This window comes from Trichomycterus rosablanca, chromosome 7, assembly GCF_030014385.1.
Source record: "Trichomycterus rosablanca isolate fTriRos1 chromosome 7, fTriRos1.hap1, whole genome shotgun sequence".
Classification (NCBI taxonomy): domain Eukaryota; kingdom Metazoa; phylum Chordata; class Actinopteri; order Siluriformes; family Trichomycteridae; genus Trichomycterus; species Trichomycterus rosablanca.
This window is the reverse complement of record NC_085994.1, coordinates 38,893,861-38,918,323: the sequence shown is the minus strand read 5'-3', so window position 1 is coordinate 38,918,323 and position 24,463 is coordinate 38,893,861. Positions and strand designations below refer to the sequence as shown.

Below are 24,463 nucleotides of genomic sequence, written 5' to 3'. Positions count from 1 at the left end.
GTGACTTACAGCTGGGGCAGAGGGGCAGGTGAAGATGTACTGACCGAGACAGACCAATCAGCAGTCCATCAGTAGTGGAGAAAATAACTATTTTTACGTGTAGAGGAAGAAACTCTTTTGTGACAGACAAAAATATGGGCTGTTGAAGTAAATGACTGGACAGACTTACAGAATGGCAGATAGACAATCAAGGGATGAACATACAGAACGGCAAAGTGGAAGAAAGTCTGCCCCGCCCAATGACAGGTGGAAAAACTGACCGATCAATGACCTGATATAGGGGCGCTCATGAGGCACAGCAGTCTAATGTGCATGTGCTACCCCACAATTGCTGGGATCTTAGTTCCTTTCGACCAGTTGGGCACCTAGACTAGCACGGCAAAGAGATTCCTCATTGCTGCTGTAATTGCGCCCTCTGCTGGCTGGTCGAAGGCGCCTATATCACAAATATGGTGAATAATAGAGAGCAGTGTGTGACTTCCATAGGCCATACTGCTCTCCGTCAGACTCCGTCTCAGACAAGTAAGGAAAAGTGGTTGATGGGTACGGCCCCTCTCGGTCAGGGTAGGGGTATGCAGCAATGGGGGGCAGATGCAGCTGGGGAAATGGGTGACTCGGTTGAGAGGGAAGGTCCCTGAAACCGACGGGTCTTAGTTAAAGAACGTAACAGAGTTAGACACATTACATGAGCCTTAGTTTTACTTCTGCTAACTATTACTGAGTAAAATGTGGCCTTCAGCAAGAAAACACCCACGTTTACCATGATTCCGTTTTGAATGTGTGTGTGTGTGTGTGAACGTTGCAGTTCCATCATTTTATTCCCTCTGTGGCCTTCAAGCTGAGCCTTTATGTAATTAGCTCACGCATTAGTGGCCCTTTAGCTAAATGTCGTGGGGACGTTTAACACATTTTCCTGCTCTGAACGCTTCGTTTTTTCCCATGTCACCGTGACCCCTCACACCTCCTCTGCTCATTAATCATCTGTTTCTGCTTGCTCATGCTTCTGTTGTTTTAATTTCTGCTGTATTAATGCCTTCATGGCCTCCTTCCTCTCTCTCTCTCTCTCTCTCTCTCGTCCTGTCTCGGAGGCAGCAGAGCTTTCGGTGTATTTGGTAGACCTTCTCCTCTTTTGGCCACATGAGGGAGCTGAGGATGTGGTAATGAAGTACCAGACTTCTATTTTTGTAAATCTTTAGGCGCATCTAATTAGCGGGAATGTGAGGGCTCCAATCCAATCATGTGTCATCTCCATTGATGACTCCATCACTCGGGTCTGATTGCCAGACCTTGATGAATAACAAACAACAGCTTAATCGAAAGACACGTTAAAATAAACCACAGACTGGCAGGGTCCCAGAGAAGATGAAGACTTAGTTAACAGATGGATGCCTGCATGTGGACAGATTCACTGACCAATAAAGCTACTGACAGGTTGTTTGCTGGACAAGGAAGACAAATAAATAAACCCACTAGACAGTAAGACAGATCGATAGACTGTACGATGGAGGAACTGGGTGTCTTACTGAATGACAGCCTGAGACAGATTGACAGACTGTGAGAAGATACGACTAAAATGTGGATTAACAGAAATAGACTGAATGATAGACCTGCATACAGACATACAGATTAACAGACAGACTATCACTGGTACCAGATATGTGTTACTAATAAAATGCAAGACCAGGTTCAGTAAATAAATATCAGAATTTGTTTGTGTGTGCGTGTGCGTGTGTGTGTGTGTGTGTGTGCGTGTGTGTGTGTAGATAAGGTTCCAGTTCCCAGCAGCCTGGTTGACCATGTTCGATGCGGTGTTGATCCTCATGCTGATTCCTCTGAAGGATAAAGTGGTGGATCCAATACTGAAGCGTAGAGGACTTTTACCTTCCTCCCTCAAGAGAATCGCCTTTGGCATGTTCTTCGTCATGTGCTCAGTGGTCGCTGCTGGTGAGCTCGCGTGCACACACACACACACACACACACACACACACACACAATAACAGCAGCGATTCCAAAAGTATGTAGATCTTTATTACTGGGGTAGAAGCGGTGATCCACCTGGGTTCCAGGTTTCATTGGGGCTCATGTCCTGTACAAGCTCACTGTACCGAGTTCATAACAGATTATAAAGTGTTTTGAAAATATCTACACTTGCATTTACAGATTCTGAGTCAGTTTGCTCTCCAAATTTGGCTTTTTTGCAAATGTGTCTAAGCGGATCAGATCTTCAGTCCTAAAGTGGGGATGCAGGGTTCACTTTAACTGAGTTTGGGTGTAGAATGTACTGTGTTTGATTGTTTGTTTATTAGGATTTTAACGTCATGTTTTACACTTTTGGTTACATTCATGACGGGAACAATAGTTACTCATTACACAAGATTCATCAGTTCACAAGGTTATATCGAACACTTGGACAATTTTGTATCTCCAACTTACCTCACCTCACACGCACATCTTTGGACTGTGGGAGGAAACCCATGCAGACATGGGGAGAACATGCAAACTCCACACAGAAAGGACCGGACAGCCCCACCCGGGGATCTAACCCAGGACCTTCTTGCTGTGAGGCGACAGTGCTACCCACCGTGCTGCCCGAATGTACTGTGTGTCAAGTAACATAACAGGTTGAATGTTTGTCACTTTAACCTCTGACTGCTTTACATCAGCAGGGCGTGAAAAAGAAATCCTTTATAAGTGAATAAAATTATTGTTTACGCATACTAGAGCTTAACAGTAACAGTTTTGTTAAGCATATGATTCTATTAAAATAAAATAAATAAACAATAAACAAAAAAACTTAGATGAAAATGTAGGTAACTTGCAGGTTAGTCAGTAAAAAATACCCTACATGGCCAAAAGTATGCAAGCATGGACCATGGTGGCTAAGTGGTTAGCACTGTCGCCTCACAGCAAGAAGGTCCTGGGTTTGATCCCCAGGTGGGGCGGTCCGAAACAAAATAACTTTTGGAGACTTTCACACTAAATTTCGTTGTATGCATGTAAAATGACAATTAAGGTTCTTCTTTATGTACAGTCTGGGAATCCAGTCCAGTCTGTACACGCATGAGAAATTTGTCTGAAACAAACATGACACAACACGATACACATGCTTAGCAAGTTCCTTCACTTATGTTATTTTTAACAGTGTCTCGTCTCTCTGGGTCTTTCTGGACACCCCGGGCTGAAGTGATGCACCCTGCTCAGGTCAGGTTTAGGGTCCAGCTGTTGAGGATTCTCACAGTGGTTATGTTTTCCATACACGCCTGTCCTCTCCTAACCTTCTGTGGTTGTTTAGAATCTAAAGCCCTTGTGTCAATTTGCAGAAGAAGCAGGAGAGCAGTCTTAGTCTGGAGAATCTTCTGCTGTCTGTGTGCAGTACAGACTGGAAATGCTGGTCTGAACAAGACATGCACACTTAGGAACCTGAAGTATCATATATGGTGCAACACAGGCAGGAACATTGCATCGAGAGAACATGGATAGAGAGAAAAGACTGTACATGGAGTAAGCTAGTTCTAGCAAAAACAGCCAAAAATTCTGAATATTATTGCCCTAATTTGCTTTATTTTTTATCCCAGAGTCCAACCTGGATCAGCAGAGTTCAGATCGGCTTGTTATTTTGTAAAACTACTGTTGGCTAAAGTTGCGAGCGTCTGGTTTTTGGCTAAAAAAAAAATGTGTGTTCACGCGACCTTTGGTGTTAGAAAGGTTCTGTATAAATGCAGCTTATCGTTATTAAATCTGCAGAGGTTTCGTTTTAGGGGCAGATGTGAATGAAATGCTTGTGCGGTCAAGCTAAAGTACAATTCTAAACACAAACATGATAACTCTGGGGTTGGATAAATAACTGATTGTTTTTATATGTGAGTGAACAGTTTGAACTGAAAGACTGAAAGAGCATTAAATCAATCATGGTACACGATGCATATTAAATTATTACTTAAACATGTATGATCTTGTGTATTATGTTAGTTTTTATGTTAAATTATTACATAAACATGGATAATCTTGGTGCTCAGGTGGCACATGGGTAAAACACCTCAATTTGAATCTCAGCTCTGCTACCAACACGCAGGGCGCCTACTCAAACAATAATTGGCTCGTTTGTAGGGTTACATGCCGGAGGGGATTCCTCATAACTGGTGCAGTTACGACCTCTGCTGGCTGATTGATGGTGCCTGCACAGAAACGAGGGATAATGAGGATCAGGGTGTGTCTCTCCGTACACAAAGCTGATCCACATATGAACTCACCTAGTGAAGGTGAAAAGATACACGTGTCAGAGGGCGTGTGTTAGTCACAGCTCTCCTCTGAGAGTGGAGGTCAGCATCAGTATTGAGGAAGCGTAATGCAATCGGGTAATTGGATACGACTAAATTGGGAAGAAAATTGGGAGAAAAATGCAAAAAAAATAACAATAATAATCTTGTATGTTATTATACGTTGAGCATCAAGGAGAAATGTTGCTTTTGGGGTGATTACAGATGTGGATTATTATAAGGAACTACTTTTGTTCTTTGAGTGGCTGAAGAATGAGTGTGTGTGTGTGTGTGTGTGTGTGTGTGTGTGTGTGTGTTGGGGAGCATATTCTAATGAGAACCTCAGGGACTTAGTTTTTCTCCAGAGAACAGCATCGTCTGTCCCCACACACACACACACACTCACACACTTACACACACGCACAGTAATGCTCATTAATAATTTATTAAATTGTGTCGACACCGCAAGGGTACGCACTAGTGTGTGTGTGTGTGTGTGAGGGGGGGTGTTGTGTAGGAGTGTGTGTGTGTGTGGGGGCACGGATGGGTATGAAGTAGAAAGTGTGGTGTAAGATGGGTATAATAAGTTCTAATAATGGAAGTGATTATAAAGATGAGGCATCATGGGAAATTAGTCATACATACCCCACACACGCTCGCACACACACACACACACACACACACACACACACTTCTACTGCTAATAATATTACATTTATTACCAGTAAATTATGAAACTTCTAGATCTGACTTGTTTAAAGGAAGAAGGAGGTCCAGGACCATGTATGCTGTTTCTGACCACAGTGAATTACACTGAAATTCAGGCTCTTCTCAGCCTTGGTCCAAACAGTCCTGGTGGTAGAATTTTAGTGAAGGTCATTTCCTGTTCCAGCATGACTGTGCACGAAGCAAACTGACCTCAGCAACACTGAACAGCTTCCAAATCAACTGGAACATCAACTGACCAACATCAGTGCCCAGCCATACAAATGCTGTCATCTTTTGACTTGATGGAAACAAGTTCCCACAGACATACTTCAGGTTTTTGGAGAATATATATAGAAGCACTTTGTACTTCTACAATTACTGACTGTAGTCCATCTGTTTCTCTATATACTTTGTTAGCCCCCTTTCACCCTGTTCTTCAATGGTCAGGACCCCCACTGTGTCTGATCCACTCATACCAGCACAACACACACTAACACACCACCACCATGTCAGTGTCACTGCAGTGCTGAGAATGATCCACCGCCTAAATAATACCTGCCCTGTGGTGGTCCTGTGAGGGTCCTGACCATTGAAGAACAGCATGAAAGGGGGGTAACAAAGCATGCAAAGAAACAGATGGACTACAGTCAGTAATTGTAGAACTACAAAGTGCTTCTATATGGTAAGTGGAGCTGATAAAATGGACAGTGAGTGTAGAAACAAGGAGGTGGTTTTAATGTTAAGGCTGATTGGTGTATATATATTAAATATAACGATCGTTAGATGTATACTGCCACCTAGTGTATGGATGTCACGAGCAGCTTCTTCATATCCAGTTTCCCTCAGAGCCTGGCCTGGTTAAAAATATATTATATCTTTTCATGCACAAATCTAGCAGCTCTTATGCAATCCAGGAATTGAAAATATTTTCAGGTAGTTACTCTGTAATGGAGAAAAGTAGGTGGAAAATGTGACAGCAAATTGAGGGATGAGGGAAGTCGCACACGATCTGAAAGGCAATTTTAAATCAGAGTAGTGGAGAGAAAGGGTTTATAGGAATGCAGTTTCCCTTTTTGGAAGCCATGGACACACAGATGTTAGTGTGTGTGTCAGTTTATATTCATCTCTACATGAGGACGAATCCTGTACACACACCAGTATGGAACACAGACTCGTACTGGTATGGTGGTGATGGATATTTCAGCTCTTTCCAGTGAGTCGCATCAGTTTTCTGATTTTCCCGTTGCACACACGACCTCCGCCACATGCACAGAGGCATGCCTCACCCGTAGTCATATCCAATTCCCAATTGTGAATCTACTTCAGCTTGCACAACCCCCGATCTGATGGAGGAGAGTCGGATCACCGCACGCCCCCTCAGACTAGCGTACGATCTGCGGCCGCTTCTTATCGACCGCCGGTGTCTGGTTCCCACACAGATCTATATCATGTATGGAGAGCTTCGCTAAGCTCCATATGATCAATGTCACACGTCATCGCCTTTCAAAATGTGTCGGGATGCGATTCATAACAGTGAGTCACTGTTGAGTCACTGAGAAGCACTTAGTGCCCACACAGTGCCAACCTAATTTAACCTGCCAGTTTTGGATGCTCTTGACTTTCGTCAGTGCTTTCACAAGCTTGCGCCAACACACACAGAGACACACACACATACTAGTCTATCCAGGCAGTCATCTCTATGCCAGGCACTAAGGCAACGGAAATGCAAGAAGTGATGGCTCACGACCAAACTGGGTTCAGCTGTCTGAGTTCGTCTCTCATCGGCCAATCAGAGCCAACGTGGGTGCAGAAACGGCTCCGTTCGAGTTCTCGGCCCGTAGCGTGGACAGTATAGACGATGTTTTTATAATCAACCCAACAGTAGTGTGCTAAACGATGCTGCTCCTCATTAGCTTAAGTGATTAGCAGTGATGGACACTAAACGCTCCGACGCTTCCGAAACCTTCAGCCAAATGAACACACTCCGTTACCTGGCTAACGCTGCTCGCTGCTTCCATGCCAAGCAAAGCTTTAATCCCCCTACGCACCGGTACTCACTTAGTGCCCACACAGCGCCAGCCTAATTTAACCTGCCGGTCTTGGATGCTCTTAACCTTCATCAGTGCTTCCACGTATTTGCGCCAACACACACACACAGAACTGTCTGCCCAGGCAGCCACCACCATGCCAAGCTTACCTGGAAAACACACAGACATTAGGTAGTACCTGAGGTTCTGGTGGTGCCGGTTTTTCTACACTCAGCTCCACTTACCATATAGGAGCACTTTGTAGTTCTACAATTACTGACTGTAGTCCATCTGTTTCTCTACATACTTTTTTAACCTGCTTTCACCCTGCTCTTCAATGGTCAGGACCCTCACAGGACCACCACAGAGCAGGTATTATTTTATTATTTAGGTGGTGGATCATTCTCAGCACTGCAGTGACACTGACATGGTGGTGGTGTGTTAGTGTGTGTTGTGCTGGTATGAGTGGATCAGACACAGCAGCGCTGCTGGAGTTTTTAAATACCATGTCCACTTACTGTCCACTCTATTAGACACTCCTACCTAGTCGGTCCACCTTGTAGACGTAAAGTCAGAGACGATCGCTCATCTATTGCTGCTGTTTGAGTCGGTCATCTTCTAGACCTTCATCAGTGGTCACAGGACGCTGCCCACAGGGCGCTGTTGGCTGGATATTTTTGGTTGTTGGACTATTCTGAGTCCAGCAGTGACAGTGAGGTGTTTAAAAACACCATCCGCGCTGCTGTGTCTGATCCACTCATCCACTCATCAATGTAGATGCCCATTAATATGAATAGCAAAGAGCCTTTTCCCAAAATTCCCACAGACATACTTTAAAGTCTTGTGAGAAGAGCGGCAGTTATTCTAGCTGAACAGATCACATCGCCCACAACTAGTAATAATCACACTCTCAAAAATCATCCGTAATCAGATTGCAAACCCTTCCACTAAAACCACTAAAGTCAGTAATTGACCAGTTAAGCCCATTTTTATTCCCCACACGCCCACAGGAGACAAGTCCAGGATGACATTGGCGACAAGTCATCCACTAACGTGAACGCGGGGTGGCGGGGTGTAAAGGAACCGCTTTGTCTCCCATGAAACATTGCAATTGACCTGACAGTTCATCTGCTAATGGCATGTCCATCCGACTCCCTCTCCCTCCATCACAAACACATCTTGTATCTAATGACACTCTGATACACCGAATCATGGCACTCCAAAGCCTGGGGCTTGTTTCGGACTGACCACGTCCACTTCTCTCTGTCTCCTCACTGTCTGAGAAATAACATGAAGCCTCTTTTAAACCAGTGTGAATACCTGGTTTCCTTTACTGGTCACGACGCGACACGCTCTCACACATGTCTGCTCCGCTACACGTGATTGGATTTATAACGATCCCATGAACAAATGATTTGGTTAAAGTGAAGTTTCAGATGCTTCAGGTGCGTCTTTACTTCGTCTAACTCCTGATTCGTTCCTCATTAGACTAATTACTGAGCTACTAACAGCACTTTCTTTTCTTAACCATCTAAATTTGCGCTCATTTCTCCTCTTCAGAATTAGTTTTCCGTGACCGGGGGGGTAATGAGATATTGACAGAGTAACTTCCTGACTTCTAATCCTATTTTATTGGACTGTGTGCTTTGTGTCTGAGGGAATAACCTTACGTTAAAGCGCAGTTTGTGTTTCTCAACAAATCAACCTGTGTGAGTTTATTGCATGGAAAAAGAAATCGTGGACAGTTATTGAAGCCTTGTGTATATGGGGTACTGCTGGGCCCAGTTGCAGAATCTTGCTTCAGGGGGCAAGGAGGCACAGATGATTCTCTAGGTGAAAGTCTGTCTATATATAATGGTTACTCTCACAGATTTGTCAGCCACTCTTTTGGGAACCCTGCCTTTTCTTTGGAACTGTAATGCCGGGCTTGGTCCGGTCTGGTTTCCTGCTGGTGCATGAAGCCAGTGTACGTTTCTCTTTCTGAGAACTTAACTGGTATGTTGCCGTGTTTTGGGAGCCGTGGTAAAACCGCTCCCGATGAGTGAGCTGCCCTAGCAGCGGCTCTTTTTTTGAAGACACTCCACCTGTACCGTCTGACCTTCCCTCCCTCAAACACAGCCAGTCGTGTTTGTGTGGATGTTTGGCCAGATCTATGGCTCTGCTGAGATTCGAACTTGGTTCTGCTGAGAGTTTAAACACTCCACAGTTGTGTGCTAGCATATGAAACTGCTGCACCACCCAAGCTCCCTCTATGTGCTTTTTAATGGGTGCAGTCAAGCTGGCCCTATGTATATTGACACAGGGAAATCACCATCTGTAGTCATAATCAGTGATACAGTAATGAGGAATGAGTTGGTCATGCCACAAAGTTAAATGACATTATCAAACGTTCTACACCTTTATATTTATAATATTATTTGCTATTTACATTTTTAGAAAACCCACAAAAATGTGTTCCAAATATTCAGTCACTGAATAAAGTTAACTCTATTATAATCCCATGATTGATAAACTATGATGCGAGTCGTCTAACATGCACACTCTTCTCATTTCCTTTAGTAATTCTCTCATTTCCAACTATTTTAAAGGAATTTTGGAGACGAAGAGACTGGATATCGTGCAGCGTAAGGACATGGTCAGCCAGGTCCTGGGAGGAGTCACGTTCTACGCGGCCAATCTGACGATATGGTGGCAGATCCCTCAGTACGTCCTGATCGGCATCAGTGAGATCTTCGCCAGCATCGCAGGTACGCGTGTGTTTAAAATGACCTGATGAGCTTTAGGTTTGGTCTACAGGATGTCATTAGGTCTCATTCAACTGTAATCACTTGAATATTTCAGTCAGTGGTTTACTAACACTTCGGAATAGTCACAACTAGAAGGTTTAGTTTTATTTTTAATATAAAATTTAATACAGTCTGTTATTTCATTTCATTTTTAGCACTGCTTTATCCTGGTCAGTGTTGTGGTGGGTGTGGTTTCGACTAAATATTTGGGCACAATACAGTAACACACCTCAGATTGGATGCAATCCATCTCCGGGCCTCGGCCATCCTCCCCACCTCAGGCACACCCAATCATGTCTGTATCTAGAGGATTCGAACCCTGAATCCCGGCAGTAGTGCCTCAGTTTCCTCAGGATCATCAGTTCCTCAAGGTTTTATCACCACTGTACCGCTGGAGTTTGTAAGAATGACCTGGATGACTGAAAACCCACAGACACACACACACACAAACCGAAGTGTTGAAAGATTTATCAGACCAGTAGAGAGATGGAGTGTGTGTGTGTGTGTGTGTGTGTGTGTGTGTGTGTGTGTGTGTGTGTGTGTGTGTGTGTTTAACTGCCTTCCTGAAGCTGACTTTTTTTTTTTTTTTTTTTACGAGCTTTGTTCTAACTATAGACTTTTTGTCTCGGCTCTCATTCATCGTCTCTAATGACTCTCCTGATGAATGAGTGGCCTTTTAAAAGTGGTCCCGGCCCTGGTGGAGAGGGTCCAGGACCAGCGGTGTGAGCTTTTGTTTAAATACCTTTGTAAGGAAACAATGGCTCTATCAATCAGTCGATCGATCAGGCGCAGTGATACCTTATTTTACCTTCACTGGTGGATGGGTCATTCGAAACGACCTGAGAGTGCACAGAGAAAATAACAGCTACGGTCTGTGTGTGTGTGTGTGTGTGTGTGTGTGTGTGTGTGTGTGTGTGTGTGTGTGTGTAAAGTCTTACCCTGCATTCACACTAGCAGCAAAATGGTGTGACATTGCGGAAGGTAGAAATTCTTGTTTAGTCATGGTTGCCAGATTGCTTTGGGTATTATCAGATAAAAGCAAGTTGATACAACGACCAGGCATAACATTATGACCACTGTTAGTTGGGGGGATATATTACGCAGCAAGTGAACATTTTATCTTTAAAGTTGATGTTAGAAGCGGGTAAAGTGGACAAGCGTGAGGATTTAAGTGAGTTTGACAAGGGCCAAATTGTGATGGCTGGACGACTGGGTCAGAGCATCTTCAAAACTGCAGCTCTTGTGGGGTGTGTCCCGGTCTGCAGTGGTCAGTATCTATCAAAAGTGGTCCAAGGAAGGAACGGTGGTAAACCGGCGACAGGGTCATGGATGGACATTGGGAGCGAAGGCTGGCCCGTCTGGTCCGATCCAACAGACGAGCTACTGTAGCTCAAACTGCAGAAATTAAAGAAGTTAATGCTGGTTCTGATAGAAAGGTGTCAGAATACACGGAGCATCACAGTTTGTTGCGTATGGGGACCAACACAATATTAGAAAGGTGGTCATAATGTTATGCCTCATCGGTGTATAAATAAAGAGACACAGACTCAGGTCGGCATTTTTACCACAAAACTAAATAAAATGTTTAAAAAAACAGACGGTTAGTAAGAAACTGATCCCTCATCTTGAAATTCTGCTTATTAAATCCCTTCAGCAAGTTGCGCTCAGTAACCACAAGGTCATGATTAATGCAGGTAAAAATAAATGTGTGGTTATTCCCCAGAACGGAGAACATGAATTCTGAAGATCTCATCGTTTCTATCAAGAGTGCTACAAATATAGAAGGAATAAAAGTAGACGCGTGTTGGATTTGGATTGTTTTTGTTCTTTCGGCTGTTCCTGTATTTAAGGGTCGCCACAGTGGATCATTCAGGTCCACAGTTTTACACCAGATGCTGTTTCTAATGTTTATTTATTTATTAGGATTTTAACGTCATGTTTTACACTTTGGTTACATTCATGACAGGAACGGTAGTTACTGCTTACACAAGATTCATCAGTTCAAGTTTAATGTCAAACTGTGGGAGGAAACCAGAGCTCCCAGAGGAAACCCGCACAGACACGGGGAGAACATGCAAACTCCACACAGAAAGGACCTGGACCGCTTCACCTTGGAATCAAACCCACAACCTTCTTGCTGTGAGGCGACAGTGCCACCCACTGAGCCACCCGTGTTTCTAATGCAAGCCTCCCTATTTTATCTGGGCTTATTTTATCCGGCAGTCCCAATGGTTGGCTGTTTGGCCAGTCATGTCTGTGTGGACCCTAATAGCATCGCTGAGATTCGATCTCTGGATCTGATTTATTGGACTGTGTGTTTTTAACTCTACGCCACTCGAGTGTCCTAGATTGTTGAGGAGATAACGTATAAATATCATGTATTTAAAAGCATTTTGAGGCAACTTTCAGGCCTGGGTTATAGTGATATTTTATATATGCATGTTTTAGCTGCGACTCTCAGGCTGTTGTATTAAGATTTATTAGTGGTTATAACTATAATGCTCGTCATTATGAACTGTACACTGAGGTTGGGTGCTCTCTCTCTGTCTCTCTCTCTCTCTGTCTCTCTCTTTCTGTCTCTCTCTCTTTCTCCCCTAAGCGCCAAAATAAATAATAAATCAATAAGTTATTTTACAGATTTAATAGAACTAACCCTGGATAAGATGTTGTAAGACTGTCACCACTGGCTCAGATACTAATGAGATGTTTAGGCTATTAAACAACGAATTACAATTAACATGAGTAATTAATACAAATGTTTAATTAATCATTAGTATGCAGGCAGTTTGTTAATGTTATTATTACTAAGAAAGGTTTATTACTCATTTTATCATTGTGCTTGTGGCATTTCTAACAATAAAAGTGCCACGTTTATTCCAGTTGATGAATTTGCCCTGTGTGATGAACCAGCTGCTTTATATTAAGCTAGTTAAGATTTACTATAGTGGAGTTGTTACTTCTGTTATGAGTTGTGTTTTTCTTTTCTGTGGTCAGTCACGTTAAACATGAAACACTTCTTCAAAAAAATAGCTGAGAGCAACCATAGAATAAAAATACTGATCAGGTCATATGTGGCTCTGTACCCGTCAGTCCCAGTAAAGAAGGTGTGTCCTCTGTACCTGTCAGTCCCAGTAAAGGAGGTGTGTCCTCTGTACCTGTCAGTCCCAGTAAAGGAGGTGTGTCCTCTGTACCGGTCAGTCCCAGTAAAGGAGGTGTGTCCTCTGTACCTGTCAGTCCCAGTAAAGGAGGTGTGTCCTCTGTACCTGTCAGTCCCAGTAAAGGAGGTGTGTCCTCTGTACCTGTCAGTCCCAGTAAAGGAGGTGTGTCCTCTGTACCTGTTAGTCCCAGTAAAGGAAATGTGTCCCTGTACCATCAGTCCCAGTAATAGTGGTAGAAAGACATTCTACCTATGCTGTTTTAAATCCTACTGAAAACACACCGGCTTTTAAATACAGGATGTTCCACTGTAGATCTGATCTGTAATCTGATGTCAGTCCACAAGAGCTGATTTTTTCCCTCTTTTGTTTTGTATCCTCACACTTCTGTGTTAATGTGACCAAGGAAGCTTTGAGCAAGTGGGGATTGTGTTTGTGTGTGGGTACGAGCTTGCACTTTTAAAGTCAGCCCCAAACTTTCATTACTTTGAAGCCACTTGTGAAATGCAAATAGGATCCAGATAACGAGGAGGAACCTTAAAATAAAACCCCAGAGCTTCAAACCGAGCTCGAGGGAAGCACTGCAACAGTTGCATACAAAAAAAGTGACAAATATTTAAGAAAAGTTCCTCCTCTGACCCTATTCTGTTTGAATAAATCCCTTTTAATGCCGTCCGGTGTCCGATCCATTATGTCACGCAGCGTTTTCTCTTTTTGGTTCTGCATATGTACATGTACGAGGCCCCTGTGGAGATAATGCGCTCAGGCCCAGCAGGGGACACGACAGCCTCCAAATCCAGGCCAAATTTCTGACTTTTAACGGACTTTAGTAATCCCTCGCTGCAGTCACGTTGAGGATAATGTGTTTTTAGAAGGAAAAAAAGCAGAAGCTGTAGAGGGAGAAATAGGAAAGAGGATTTTCATTTGAATAATTGCTTTGCTTTTGAATGGTCTGTGGAAATTGTAGTTTTGGAGGTTTTTTCTTTAGACCTTTCTTGTTTTTGTGACCACATATTTCATTAATTTGATTTCTTTAATAAGGTGATCGGGGATTAAATATATGCAAATATACAAACATCTACTCCTTTATTTTCACCTCAATCTGTTGCACCTCAAACGTCTAGCAGAACTCTGGTTGAATCACTCACCACTATCTTTGGCAGAATTAATTAAGTCCAATCAAATCTTTTCTTTTTCTGGGCTATACTTAACATTTTAATACAGTCCACAAGGTCAAGACGTTGGAGAAGCCGTTAGCCTGATTTAAACATTCCTATATCATCTTTCTTGGATGTTTTGTGTCACCATCATATTGGAACATCAAGTTGCCTCCAAAATTCATAATTTATTATTATGTCAGCAATTTTGATATAGCAAAGCATCCCCAGAGCAGCATTATTGTTGTTGCAGTGTTGTTGGGTTTGAATGCCACACTTTCTTTCCTCCAAAAATGCTTCTGGTCTGAATTTTTGTGTTCATGCGACCAGCAACATTCAGGGTTCAAATCCTCCAAAACCCATGCCAATTACGTTTTAGGAGCTCCCAATTCATGGAAAATATCATCATTTTTAGCTGTATTTCAATTACGTTTCCCATCCGCACAAATTTCCTCTCAGCTGGACACAGTAACAGTCTAGATTCCATGTGATTCCAAAAAGTCCACTGTTCCATGTGTGGACGATTGTTTGTACAAATGATCTTAGAACCTGATGTCACTTAAAATGACTCCAAGTGAAATTCCAGACTCGGGAACTTCAATAATCAGATTTTTGAGCTCTATTGAGGTAATGCTTAGTCTAATGGGTGAAGTCAAACTAGCCCTATTTATGTAGGCATAGAAAAAGTCAGTGGGTGTATTCGATCAGAATAACGAGGATTAATGAGGAATTATGAGGCCGTGTGGCGAAATTAAATGACATTACACTTTCTACATCGACAAAATAACAAAAGCTGATGTACGTTTGATCCAGTAGATTTATATATAATGTATTCAAGTTATTTAGTCACATCAAACAAAACAACACTTGAAGGGGGAGAGAAGTGGCTTCCAAATTGTTGTGAGAATTTAAACATACTCTCATTTATTCTCTAGTTAATTGCAACACTTGTATTTTATTTCTACTGGAGCCTGCTGAAAATCTTCACTTTTCTGCGCCTCTTCAGATGTATAGCAATGCTGTAGCCGTTATTTATGTTACACTGGTATCGGATGGACAAAAAAGTATAACAGGGAATCGGTCAGCATGGTGACCCGGGTTCAAACCTCGCTTACGGTCACTGACTGTGAGAGTTTTCTCAGAGGATTCCCAAAAACATGTAAAAGGTCGATTGGCTGCTCCAAGTTGCCCACCGGTGCAAATAAGCGAGTAAAAGTGTGTGTGGTGCGATGATGGATTAGTGTCCTACCTTAAGCCCAGAGTTTCTGTTCGGTGTGACCCACTGCGACACTGATGAGCAGAATGTAATTAACAGAGGGGCGTCCACATACATTCAGACGTTAACGTATCTCAGTCACGTACCTAATACACAGGTGAGGGAAGCAGTAAACAGAGCAGAACGTTTTCTGTGACAGTTATGTCTTCTGATGAAAAATAAAATGCCCCACGATGCTTTGCTGCTGTTTTATAAATCAAATCGAGCCTCTGGGAGGGAGTACATTAGCCCTCATCAGCTCCACTTCTCATTTTATCATTGTGCTCGTGGCATTTCTAACAATAAAAGTGCCACGTTCATTACAGTTGATGAATTTGCACAGCGTGATGGGCCAGCTGTTCTATATTGAAATAATAAGATCCGCTGCGGTGGAGATGTTGGTCCTGTTAAAACTGGGGAGTTCTTTTATTCTGGCATCTGACCTTATAACAACTCGTATAACGGTTTAAAATCAAATCTAGGGAGTAACGATCATTAACACACTGCCTGAGGTTCTCTGAGGCTGTTTAAGAACATTATCACCATTACAGAGGACAAAACTGATTTAAACTGCCGCTCACGTTGACCATAAAACCTGTTCAGCATCATGTTAAACGCATTTTTTAGTTCACACATCAGATTTTCACTCTGTTGTTTTAAAGATTTCTGACTGGCTGATAGCACCACTGATATTCAAACCCTCTGCGCTACCCAAAGTGCCAAATTTATTCTCATATAATCAGATTTGGTGCTAAGGATTCAAGGTTGCAATTTTATTTTCCAATCTTAGCATGAGCTAGAGACCCTAATTACGTCCAAGGAGGGTATATTTGCCTGAAACATGCTCCCTCCAACGCATGTGCAGTCCACCGACCCCTTCTTATTCGCACGTACTTCATGGAGAGTCACACACTAGTGTCCATGTTCCTCCACTTCTGTACAGGCGCCTCCGACCACTAACTAGAAGACCCCGCCTCTTTTTTTAGTCTGATCTTTTCCCACCCAGCAGACTTAGTGGCCAATATTGTCTGCTGTGGGCACTGCCCGTTGTGCCTGGTTGGGGGCGCCCAGCTCAGGGAGTTCAGAATCCCAGCGCTGGTGTTGTAGCTGCCCAATCTGGCCGCCTCAAAAATAATCTAATTTTAATGTTTCTGTCTGTTGAGATTCTGTACAATCCACCAGCCTTAAATGTTACATCTTTCCTCATAAAAAATACATTTTTACGGGAGATCAAGTCGTCGAGCAGCTTTTTACTGACGTCCCATTACATCCCATCTCTCTGATCGTTCCTCTGTCTCTCTCTCTTACTTCCTTTTTCTCTCTTTTCTAACCCGGGCTCAGTAATTGGTGCTGACAGTCGAGCCTACAGGCCACAATTTGAGAAATCACAAGGTCGGGAGTCCATGAAATGATCAGTTTTAGGAAGCAGGCAGGCAATGCCTCTGAGCTCGGAATGAAACCGAGTCCGTCCTCCTCCTCGTTCCCCCCCTCCAGGATGTCATCCAAAGTGTATTACACTCCCTGTCCAATTTATCTAGTACACCTAACATATAGGCTGCACAGAGAATTTTCCACTCGTATGGGCTCCCCACCAAGGTGCAGTGATCACCACCCGAGTACATTTCCTCCCATTCTTTACCCCCTCCCCCCCAGACTACACACATTTCCTAATCTGTAATGAGGAAAAATGCATTTTCAGGTACAGTCATTGAAAATATGTCTTTAAAATACAGCCCTATATGTTCCCCTCAGGCATATTCTATATCTGTGAGACACTGAAATGGTCCAACACCTCAGTAATGTCTTCTCAGCGGTGTGGTGCTGGTCTCTTACTATTGATTAATGGAACACAGGCGGTCGAGACATTGTACAGAGCCACTTATAAGCTGTAGTCATTATTTCTATGTACGGTCTGTGTGCCTAATACCACGTGGGTCCAGTTTCCCCAAAAAAACACCTTAGACAGGGCGCAAATCCAGGACGCCACTGCAAGGCTTTTGCCATCCCCTGTTCCCTCAGGCACAGCCAGTCATATCTGTGTGTAGACGCCTGACGAGCCCATACCACGCTGTGGATTTGAACCCTGGATCCCAGCGGTAGTGGAATAGTGCGATTTATAGCTTTGCCACCTGAGCGCCTTCTATATAGTATAATATGGGATGTAATAAAGTATAAATAATGCATGTGTTTGTATATATGATGGTCTGTAAACCCTTTGGGAGAAGGTTTATTAACAGATCAGTTTAAATGTGAGTGTTTTAGACAGCAGGAGTCTCGTTATATCAGTAAACATGGTTTAAAGAAATAACAGCATTTCAGTCAGTCGTGGTGGTGGCGGTGTAATAATGTGATGTAGGGATGCTTTACTGCATCAGGACCTGGACGACTTGCTGTTATATACAGAGGGGGCCAAAAGTCTGAGACCAGATCGGTGGGTAGTACTGTCGCCTCACAGCAAGAAGGTCCTGGGTTTGATTCCCAGGTGTAGCGGTCCGGGTCCTTTCTGTGTGGAGTTTGCAGGTCAAAGTGGCGGTTGAGTGTAACCAAGTAATCACTGATTTGTGTGTGTAATGTGTATGTGTGTGTTTTGTGTGCAGGGTTGGAGTTCGCCTACTCGGCCGCCCCTCGCTCCATGCAGAGTGCCATAATGGGTCTCTTCTTCTTCTTCTCTGGGATCGGCTCATTTGTGGGCTATGGTCTGCTCGCCTTGGTCTCTCTAAAGCCCATCGGCTGGATGTCCTCGCACGAGGACTTTGGTAAGAGATCACCACGTGTGTGTGTGTGGGAGAGATTTTAAGTGTTGATCTTTGTCTCAACAAGCTCTTCGGCACCTTATAATCCCTGAATTTCACAGCATACACACACCTACCCTTCTAAAGCCTGCTCGGGTGGTGGAGAGGGACAGGATGGCATGAGAGTTTTGACATTTAGCGTGGAAATGAGCAACACCGCGGTGCTTTTTGTGGGTGAATTACGTGGTTAACGGTCTACTGATGGTGCAGATAAAGGTCATGTAAAGCACGTCTTAATGGATATGTTAGCGCGTGTGTGCGAGTGTGTTTTTATGACTTTACGTGGATTGTAGCACTTAGAATTTAGCATTTACACTCAGAGGTCTGTATTTTGCACCGCTTTTTTACACACACCGACAGGCTGAATACAACCTGGAGGCTAAACTAGCACAAATCTGTGAGCTTCACCTTTAAATCTGTAGCTCAGAGGCAGCGAGAGGAGACCGCTCACAGTAATCCAGGTTACTCACTTCTTACAGGGAAGTTCAGGAATGAAAAGGTCTAGAAATGTTGCTGGTACTGATTTAGACTAGACAAAACTAAATGCACATTTTGTAATTCTGTATGTTTTATATTTTATTTTTTACATTGAATTGACATTGGACATATTGCAAATGGTTGCTGAATAAACGCGTGTGACGTTAGCTTGCATTTCTTTGCGGTTCCTTGAACAAAAATCATTAGCTTCCCATTTAGCTGCCTGATTTTCTCAGGAGCTGAAGATGTGCAATTGGACAGTGACCCAAATACAAAAAAGGAACATCAGAACATTAAGAAACATGCTTTTTTAAAGTAATTTATAACCCAAAATAATGCAAAGTTTCCATGTTTGGAATCAGAACTCCAGATTCTTCCCTCCAACAACAGTGTATTATTAAACACTCTCGTTCTTTCATTGTTCATCCACGTTTCTGCAACAATAGCTTTGATTCTTCAGCTGATCTGATCTGAACAGTCGGATTAAACCCAACAGATCGGGGAGAGATTTTAGATTTGTGGGTGATTTTTGCTAACGAGCGCACAGGTTCTTCATTCTACTCGAGCTGAGTGGGCAGAGGAGTTGGCACGGCTGGCGCGCAGTCACGGCTGATATTAAACTTTTAATTTGCTGCTGATTATGTAAGGAACACCTCCGCTTTCTCGCTCCGCTGCTCCCTCTGATTTCAGTGGGAAGGAACCGCACAGGAGGTCGTAACCCACTAATAAGATCATGGATAAGTTGGTATGAAAGGAAAGATGTTTGTTTGGTCTGTGCGAGACGTTCGGAGGATTTTTAGGACCGTGGAAGGTTTTAGGCTTTTAGGTGTTGAAGAACATGTTAAACATGATGGGTCTGGTCAGTTCTGGTTAAGTATGATGGAGCTGGAGCGCTGAGACAGGTCATCTGGTGAAAACACCAAAGAGAAATGGTTTGTACTGGTGGCAGGTACAGATGAAGTCTGGAGATGGATGATGGTGAGTGTTGTGATTTGATCTGATGATTAGTCTGCTCTTTTTGATGTTTGAGTCTTGTGGGCACGTGTAAGAGCAGTTTTTCAGCCTTGGGATTTGATCACTGGTCCATTTTTCAAACAAGGATCTGGGGTTTGCTTCAACTAAGCTTAGTTGTGAACTGTTCCATGTCTAAAGCAATCTGCTTTGTAGACCTTGCATTAAATATTGTAGTTGATCAACTGGTAGTCACTCTTGTAAAATGTAATTTGGACCCTTGTCTACTGCATCAACTAGCTTAATTTAAGGCCTGTAGTATTTAAATCTGGAACGTTACTGCCTCAGTCAAGCAGAAACACTGACACAACCTAAAAAAGACTAGTAAATTGACTAACCAAAGAATTTAAAGCCACGTCTAAAAGCCCTAGGACTCCATCAAACCACAGTAAGAGCCATTTTTATAAAATGGAAGAAGCTTATAATGGTGATAAATCTACAGAGTAGTGGCCCGTCCCTTGTTTTGGCCGTCTCTAGTCCCTTTGATCTTGGGTTTGCTTCAAATCCAGGGCTTGAAAGAAAGTTGATTGTGTGAGATCTTGTCTGCTATGTTTCGGCTCTCTGGTGGTGCAGCTCTGGCTCAAACGATAGCCTCCCGCTGCCGAGATCTTAAGCTCTCGAATTTAAATCACAGCTGTGTCTTATACAGACCCGAGTGGCTGTGTCTGAGGGTGGGTGGGTAAAAGTAATTCCTCATTATTGCTGTATTTGCGGCCTCTGCTGGCTGGTTGAAGCTGCTGCACAGAGATGGTGAATAATGGAGAGCAGTGCGTGACTCACTGTGATGTTTGTGTGAATCCACCTCGTGCAGGTGAAAAGAAGCAGTTGAAAGATGATTTAGACTCACACAGACGTCTGACCTCCGCCCTATCCAATAATCTAGGGATCAGTGCTTGACCTCAGTTTCTCTTGTGGCTGAATGGAATTGAAACCCTGCAGTCATTTTCCATAAGGTGGACGGGGAGAAATTTCCTCAGCAATTTCTTTATTGTAGCTGTCCACTCAGCTCCGTGCCCTACATTTATTTGTTCAGGATGTGTGGCAGCCGTCCTCCGTTCTGTTTATTTTTCCATTACAGCCGAATCACGGCCAAAAAGCTTTGACGGCTGCTCCTTTCCTGGGGGAAGCGCCGGCAATCTCCCGAAAGCGAGTGTGTTGGATTGATATAGGTTCAGGTTTTGAGTGAATGTTCTTTATGGCTGCGGCTTGATGGAAGGAAAAAAAAACTATCAGGAGGGTTGAGAAGATAAGAAAGCGCTGGTATTTTATGCGTGTTATTTCCATGGCCTGGATTAGCTGTCCGTGTGTGTGTGTGTGTGAGGGGTCTGCTGGGTAGCTGCTGAGTGGCAGTTTACTGTGAGCTGCACTATGGGACAGGTTGTAAATGTCATTTATGTACGGAATAGGAAGCTAGTTTGCCGTTTGCGTTCTCTCGCAGGAGGATCGTTCTCTTTCTCGAACACACTGTTGATTTGGAAGTGCTCACACACTGTGTAAAGCAGCACCGGAAGGAATAAAGATGTTCTTGTGCTCAGAACACTGATGTTAATCTGCAGAGGGGGTGGTGGTGTGAGTAACCAACAGCCTGTACCAAACACCTATAATCGTGGTCACACCAGTGTCGAGGAAATGCCTTAATTCATACTGTTCAGGGTATTTATATTGTTCTTTTCTTTTTATTCACACTGTCTCCTCACCCTGATATTCCAGATTTGAATAAATGCTACGAGAGTGGTGCTGTGAGTCAGAACCATGTGTAGAAACACTTCCATAATCTGAATACCTCTTAATAAAAGGGATATTTTAGCCAATAATTGTTGACCATTTAAGATTCATGTAGCATTCAGCTATACCTACAGGATAATTTTGGATTTTTTCTGGTTTAACTGCCTTATTAATGCAACTAAGCTTCCAGAATTTTCTGTAGACGACCAAATCAGAACCTACATGCACACAAAAGCGAATATAGCTAATGATCCTGTCATTCTTAATTAGAGTTAATGTGTAATGAAGATTAACAAGCTCATTCAGGTGTTTTGTTCATGAATAATGTAAAACCTTCTTTAATTCATCTTCTTTGTTTCCTCTGCGTGTTTGTAGGGAACATAAATAATTGCCAACTGAACTATTACTTCTTTCTGCTGGCTGGGATTCAGGGCGTCACTCTCCTTCTCTTCCTCATCATCTCAGTCAGATACGACAAGCAGAAACCGGCCAAAGCCAAGCACAGGTCTTCATTCACCTCCTGACCCTCACACTTCATCTGTTTCTATAGTTCATTCTTCTGCACCCCTGCAGGGTTTTTATTTGTGTGAAAGAATCACATGTAACTGACTCATGATTCATATGTAACTGACTCATGAATCACATGTAACTGACTCATGAGGCTTCGCATCAAATCATTTTGGCTTAGATAAAATGTTTTTGATTTGATTCTCACTCAGAACTTTATGTTTAGAGCTGATGGCTTTTTAATAGGAACATTTTATTACTACTTTTATTATTATTATTAATATTGATGGTTTAGAAACTCCTGAACCTGTTTAACATCTAATTCATTACTGCAAGTGAACCCAAACCAGTTCATCCTCCAGTCTTTATGTACATTATTATTATTATTATTATTATACTCTGTATACCACTGTTAGCAGATTAGCAGGTAAGGTGTTTTCTAATTAAGGTTTTAGCAGTTTGTTGATGTTACAGATACCAACATTATTTTATTATTTATTATTTAATATCTAAAATTATGCATCACATGTTTAAAAAATCAGTATTTCTGTCTCATTAAATGTTTGCACAGTTCTTCTTTGAGGTGGTTTAGGAGCTGATTGTTTACCTGCCGTGTCGTGCAGAGATTGTGTTTTTTTGCGCTGAGCATCAGTTAATTGTCTGATCAGGATGATCTGCATCACGTCAGTTATTGTACTGCATTAAAAAAGTCAGTGAATTGGATCAGAACTGATTTTAAATCCAGTCTGATACTGATTATTGTTTCAGGTTTAGATGATTAGCAGGTACTTACAGTTAAGGGCCTTGCTCAGGGGCCCAACAGTGGCAACTTGGCGGTGGTGGGGCTTAAACCGGCAACCTTTAGATTACAAGTCCAGTACCTTAACCACTGAGCTATCACTGAGCTAAGGTACTTAAGTTCATTACAGCTTCATTTCTTTAATGATTTTTCTTATAAATTATTAAATTCTAATTAAACCCATTTTTAACAGACTGAGACTTGAGGATGCATAATGTTTCTTTTTTCTCTCTATTTGCACTTGAATGTTTACCTGTGGAGCATTTTTATACCTTCATTTAGAACAAATCCTAAGAATTTTTGATTGATAAGTTTTGATTGTTACTATTTCTGCTTTATTTGTAATTTTAGCTTTTTATTTTGGTTCTTAAATAAAATATTTCCAAACCTGATTATTGTGGCTCTCATGCTTTAGTAATCATGTTGTTTGGAAGCCTGACTCGACTGTTTTTGTTTCTTTTACTTCTATTCTCAAATGATAAGAACCTTGTTCTGTAAATATTGTGGTTTATAACTCTCATGTCACTGTCTGTTTTAATTGTCCTCATTTAATTCCTGACACGTTTCCACTTTTAGCTGAAGTTTGACTTCAGACTGTGATGACTTTATCAGCGTCGTGTGGATGTAGAAAGGAAACCGAGACTGGAGCTTTAATCTCTGCTTGTTTTCATGAATACATGAACGCTCGGTTTCACCTCCACAGTCGACTCCAGCTTCACTCGTGCTAAATGTTTAAATGTGTGAAATAAATGCTGGATGAATAATTCAGCTCGGCTAACCTCATTTACTGCAGCAGATTTAAATGATGAGAGATTTTCTATAAATGTTGTATTAGAGAAAGAGGATCAGCAGCTCACAGATTCAGTTCAGCATGCAGATCATTCTCTATTTAAATCATTTATGCTAAAACTATCAAAAACAAGAACAATAGTTTTTAACATTGCATTTCTACACTATCGGCTCATCATTACTTTACATTTCTGCCTGTGTGCAGCCTCAGACCAGCTTTTGGCTGTGCTGTCACCCATCGTGGCCCAGCTTTAAAAAAAAAAAGTTTAGAACCACTGCATCAGAGACCTGATTCCCAAACTGCACTAGTAGATGTAACACCCAGGTGTACACCTAATACAATATGGGGTATGATTAAATAATCAAAGATTGTTGATTTATTTGACTGCTTCATAAATGTAATTTAATTAAAGCAAATCCATCTTATGATGAAACGTTTCCACTGTCTTTCGGATCATGTGAAATGAGCTCGGGCTCTCTGATTGATTTCTGTTTTTCTCTTTGTGTAATATAGTTTCAGGTTGCATATTTTGATGCAGCGGCAGACTGTGTTAAGTGCCAAAATTTTCCGAAGTACTCCTGAGCCCATGTGACTTTATTTATCACAGCAGCATGATGGTTTTTAATGCAGTGCCATCTGAGATCTCAAAAGTCACACACATTCAACAGTGGTTCTGAGTGTACCCTACACGGACTGAGATTTCTCAATAAATGTAATAATTTTTTTTTTTACAATATTTTGTACGGTAGATGGTAAAAGGTTTGCATTATTATTGAGAAATGTTCTATTTGAATTCTATGGCAATTCTTTCAGTTCTTTGAAGATTGGAAGTTTCATTGCTTGTAAAGACTGAACCTTTGGTGGATCCTCCTTCTTATACTCAGTCATGATTCCCTCACTTCGGTGGGCGGCACTGTCCCCTCACAGCAAGAAGGTCCTGGGTTCGATCCTCAGGCAGGGCGGTCCGGGTCCTTTCTGTGCTGGGTTTGCATGTTCTCCCCGTATCTGCGTGGGTTTC

At 42.5% G+C, this 24,463-nt stretch overlaps 1 protein-coding gene across 1 annotated transcript in view; it reads left to right on the top strand.

The window, feature by feature from the left end:
* The window catches only part of slc15a4 (solute carrier family 15 member 4), a 39,268-nt gene extending 15,398 nt beyond the window's left edge, over positions 1–23,870 (top strand). Inside the window, exons 6-9 of the mRNA XM_062999492.1 lie at positions 1,764–1,944; positions 9,580–9,738; positions 17,942–18,100; positions 21,725–23,870. Of these exons, the coding sequence (XP_062855562.1) occupies positions 1,764–1,944; positions 9,580–9,738; positions 17,942–18,100; positions 21,725–21,873 (648 nt within the window). The 3' untranslated portion in view covers positions 21,874–23,870. The remainder of the gene's footprint in view (positions 1–1,763; positions 1,945–9,579; positions 9,739–17,941; positions 18,101–21,724) is intronic.
* The last annotated feature ends 593 nt before the right edge of the window (positions 23,871–24,463 follow it).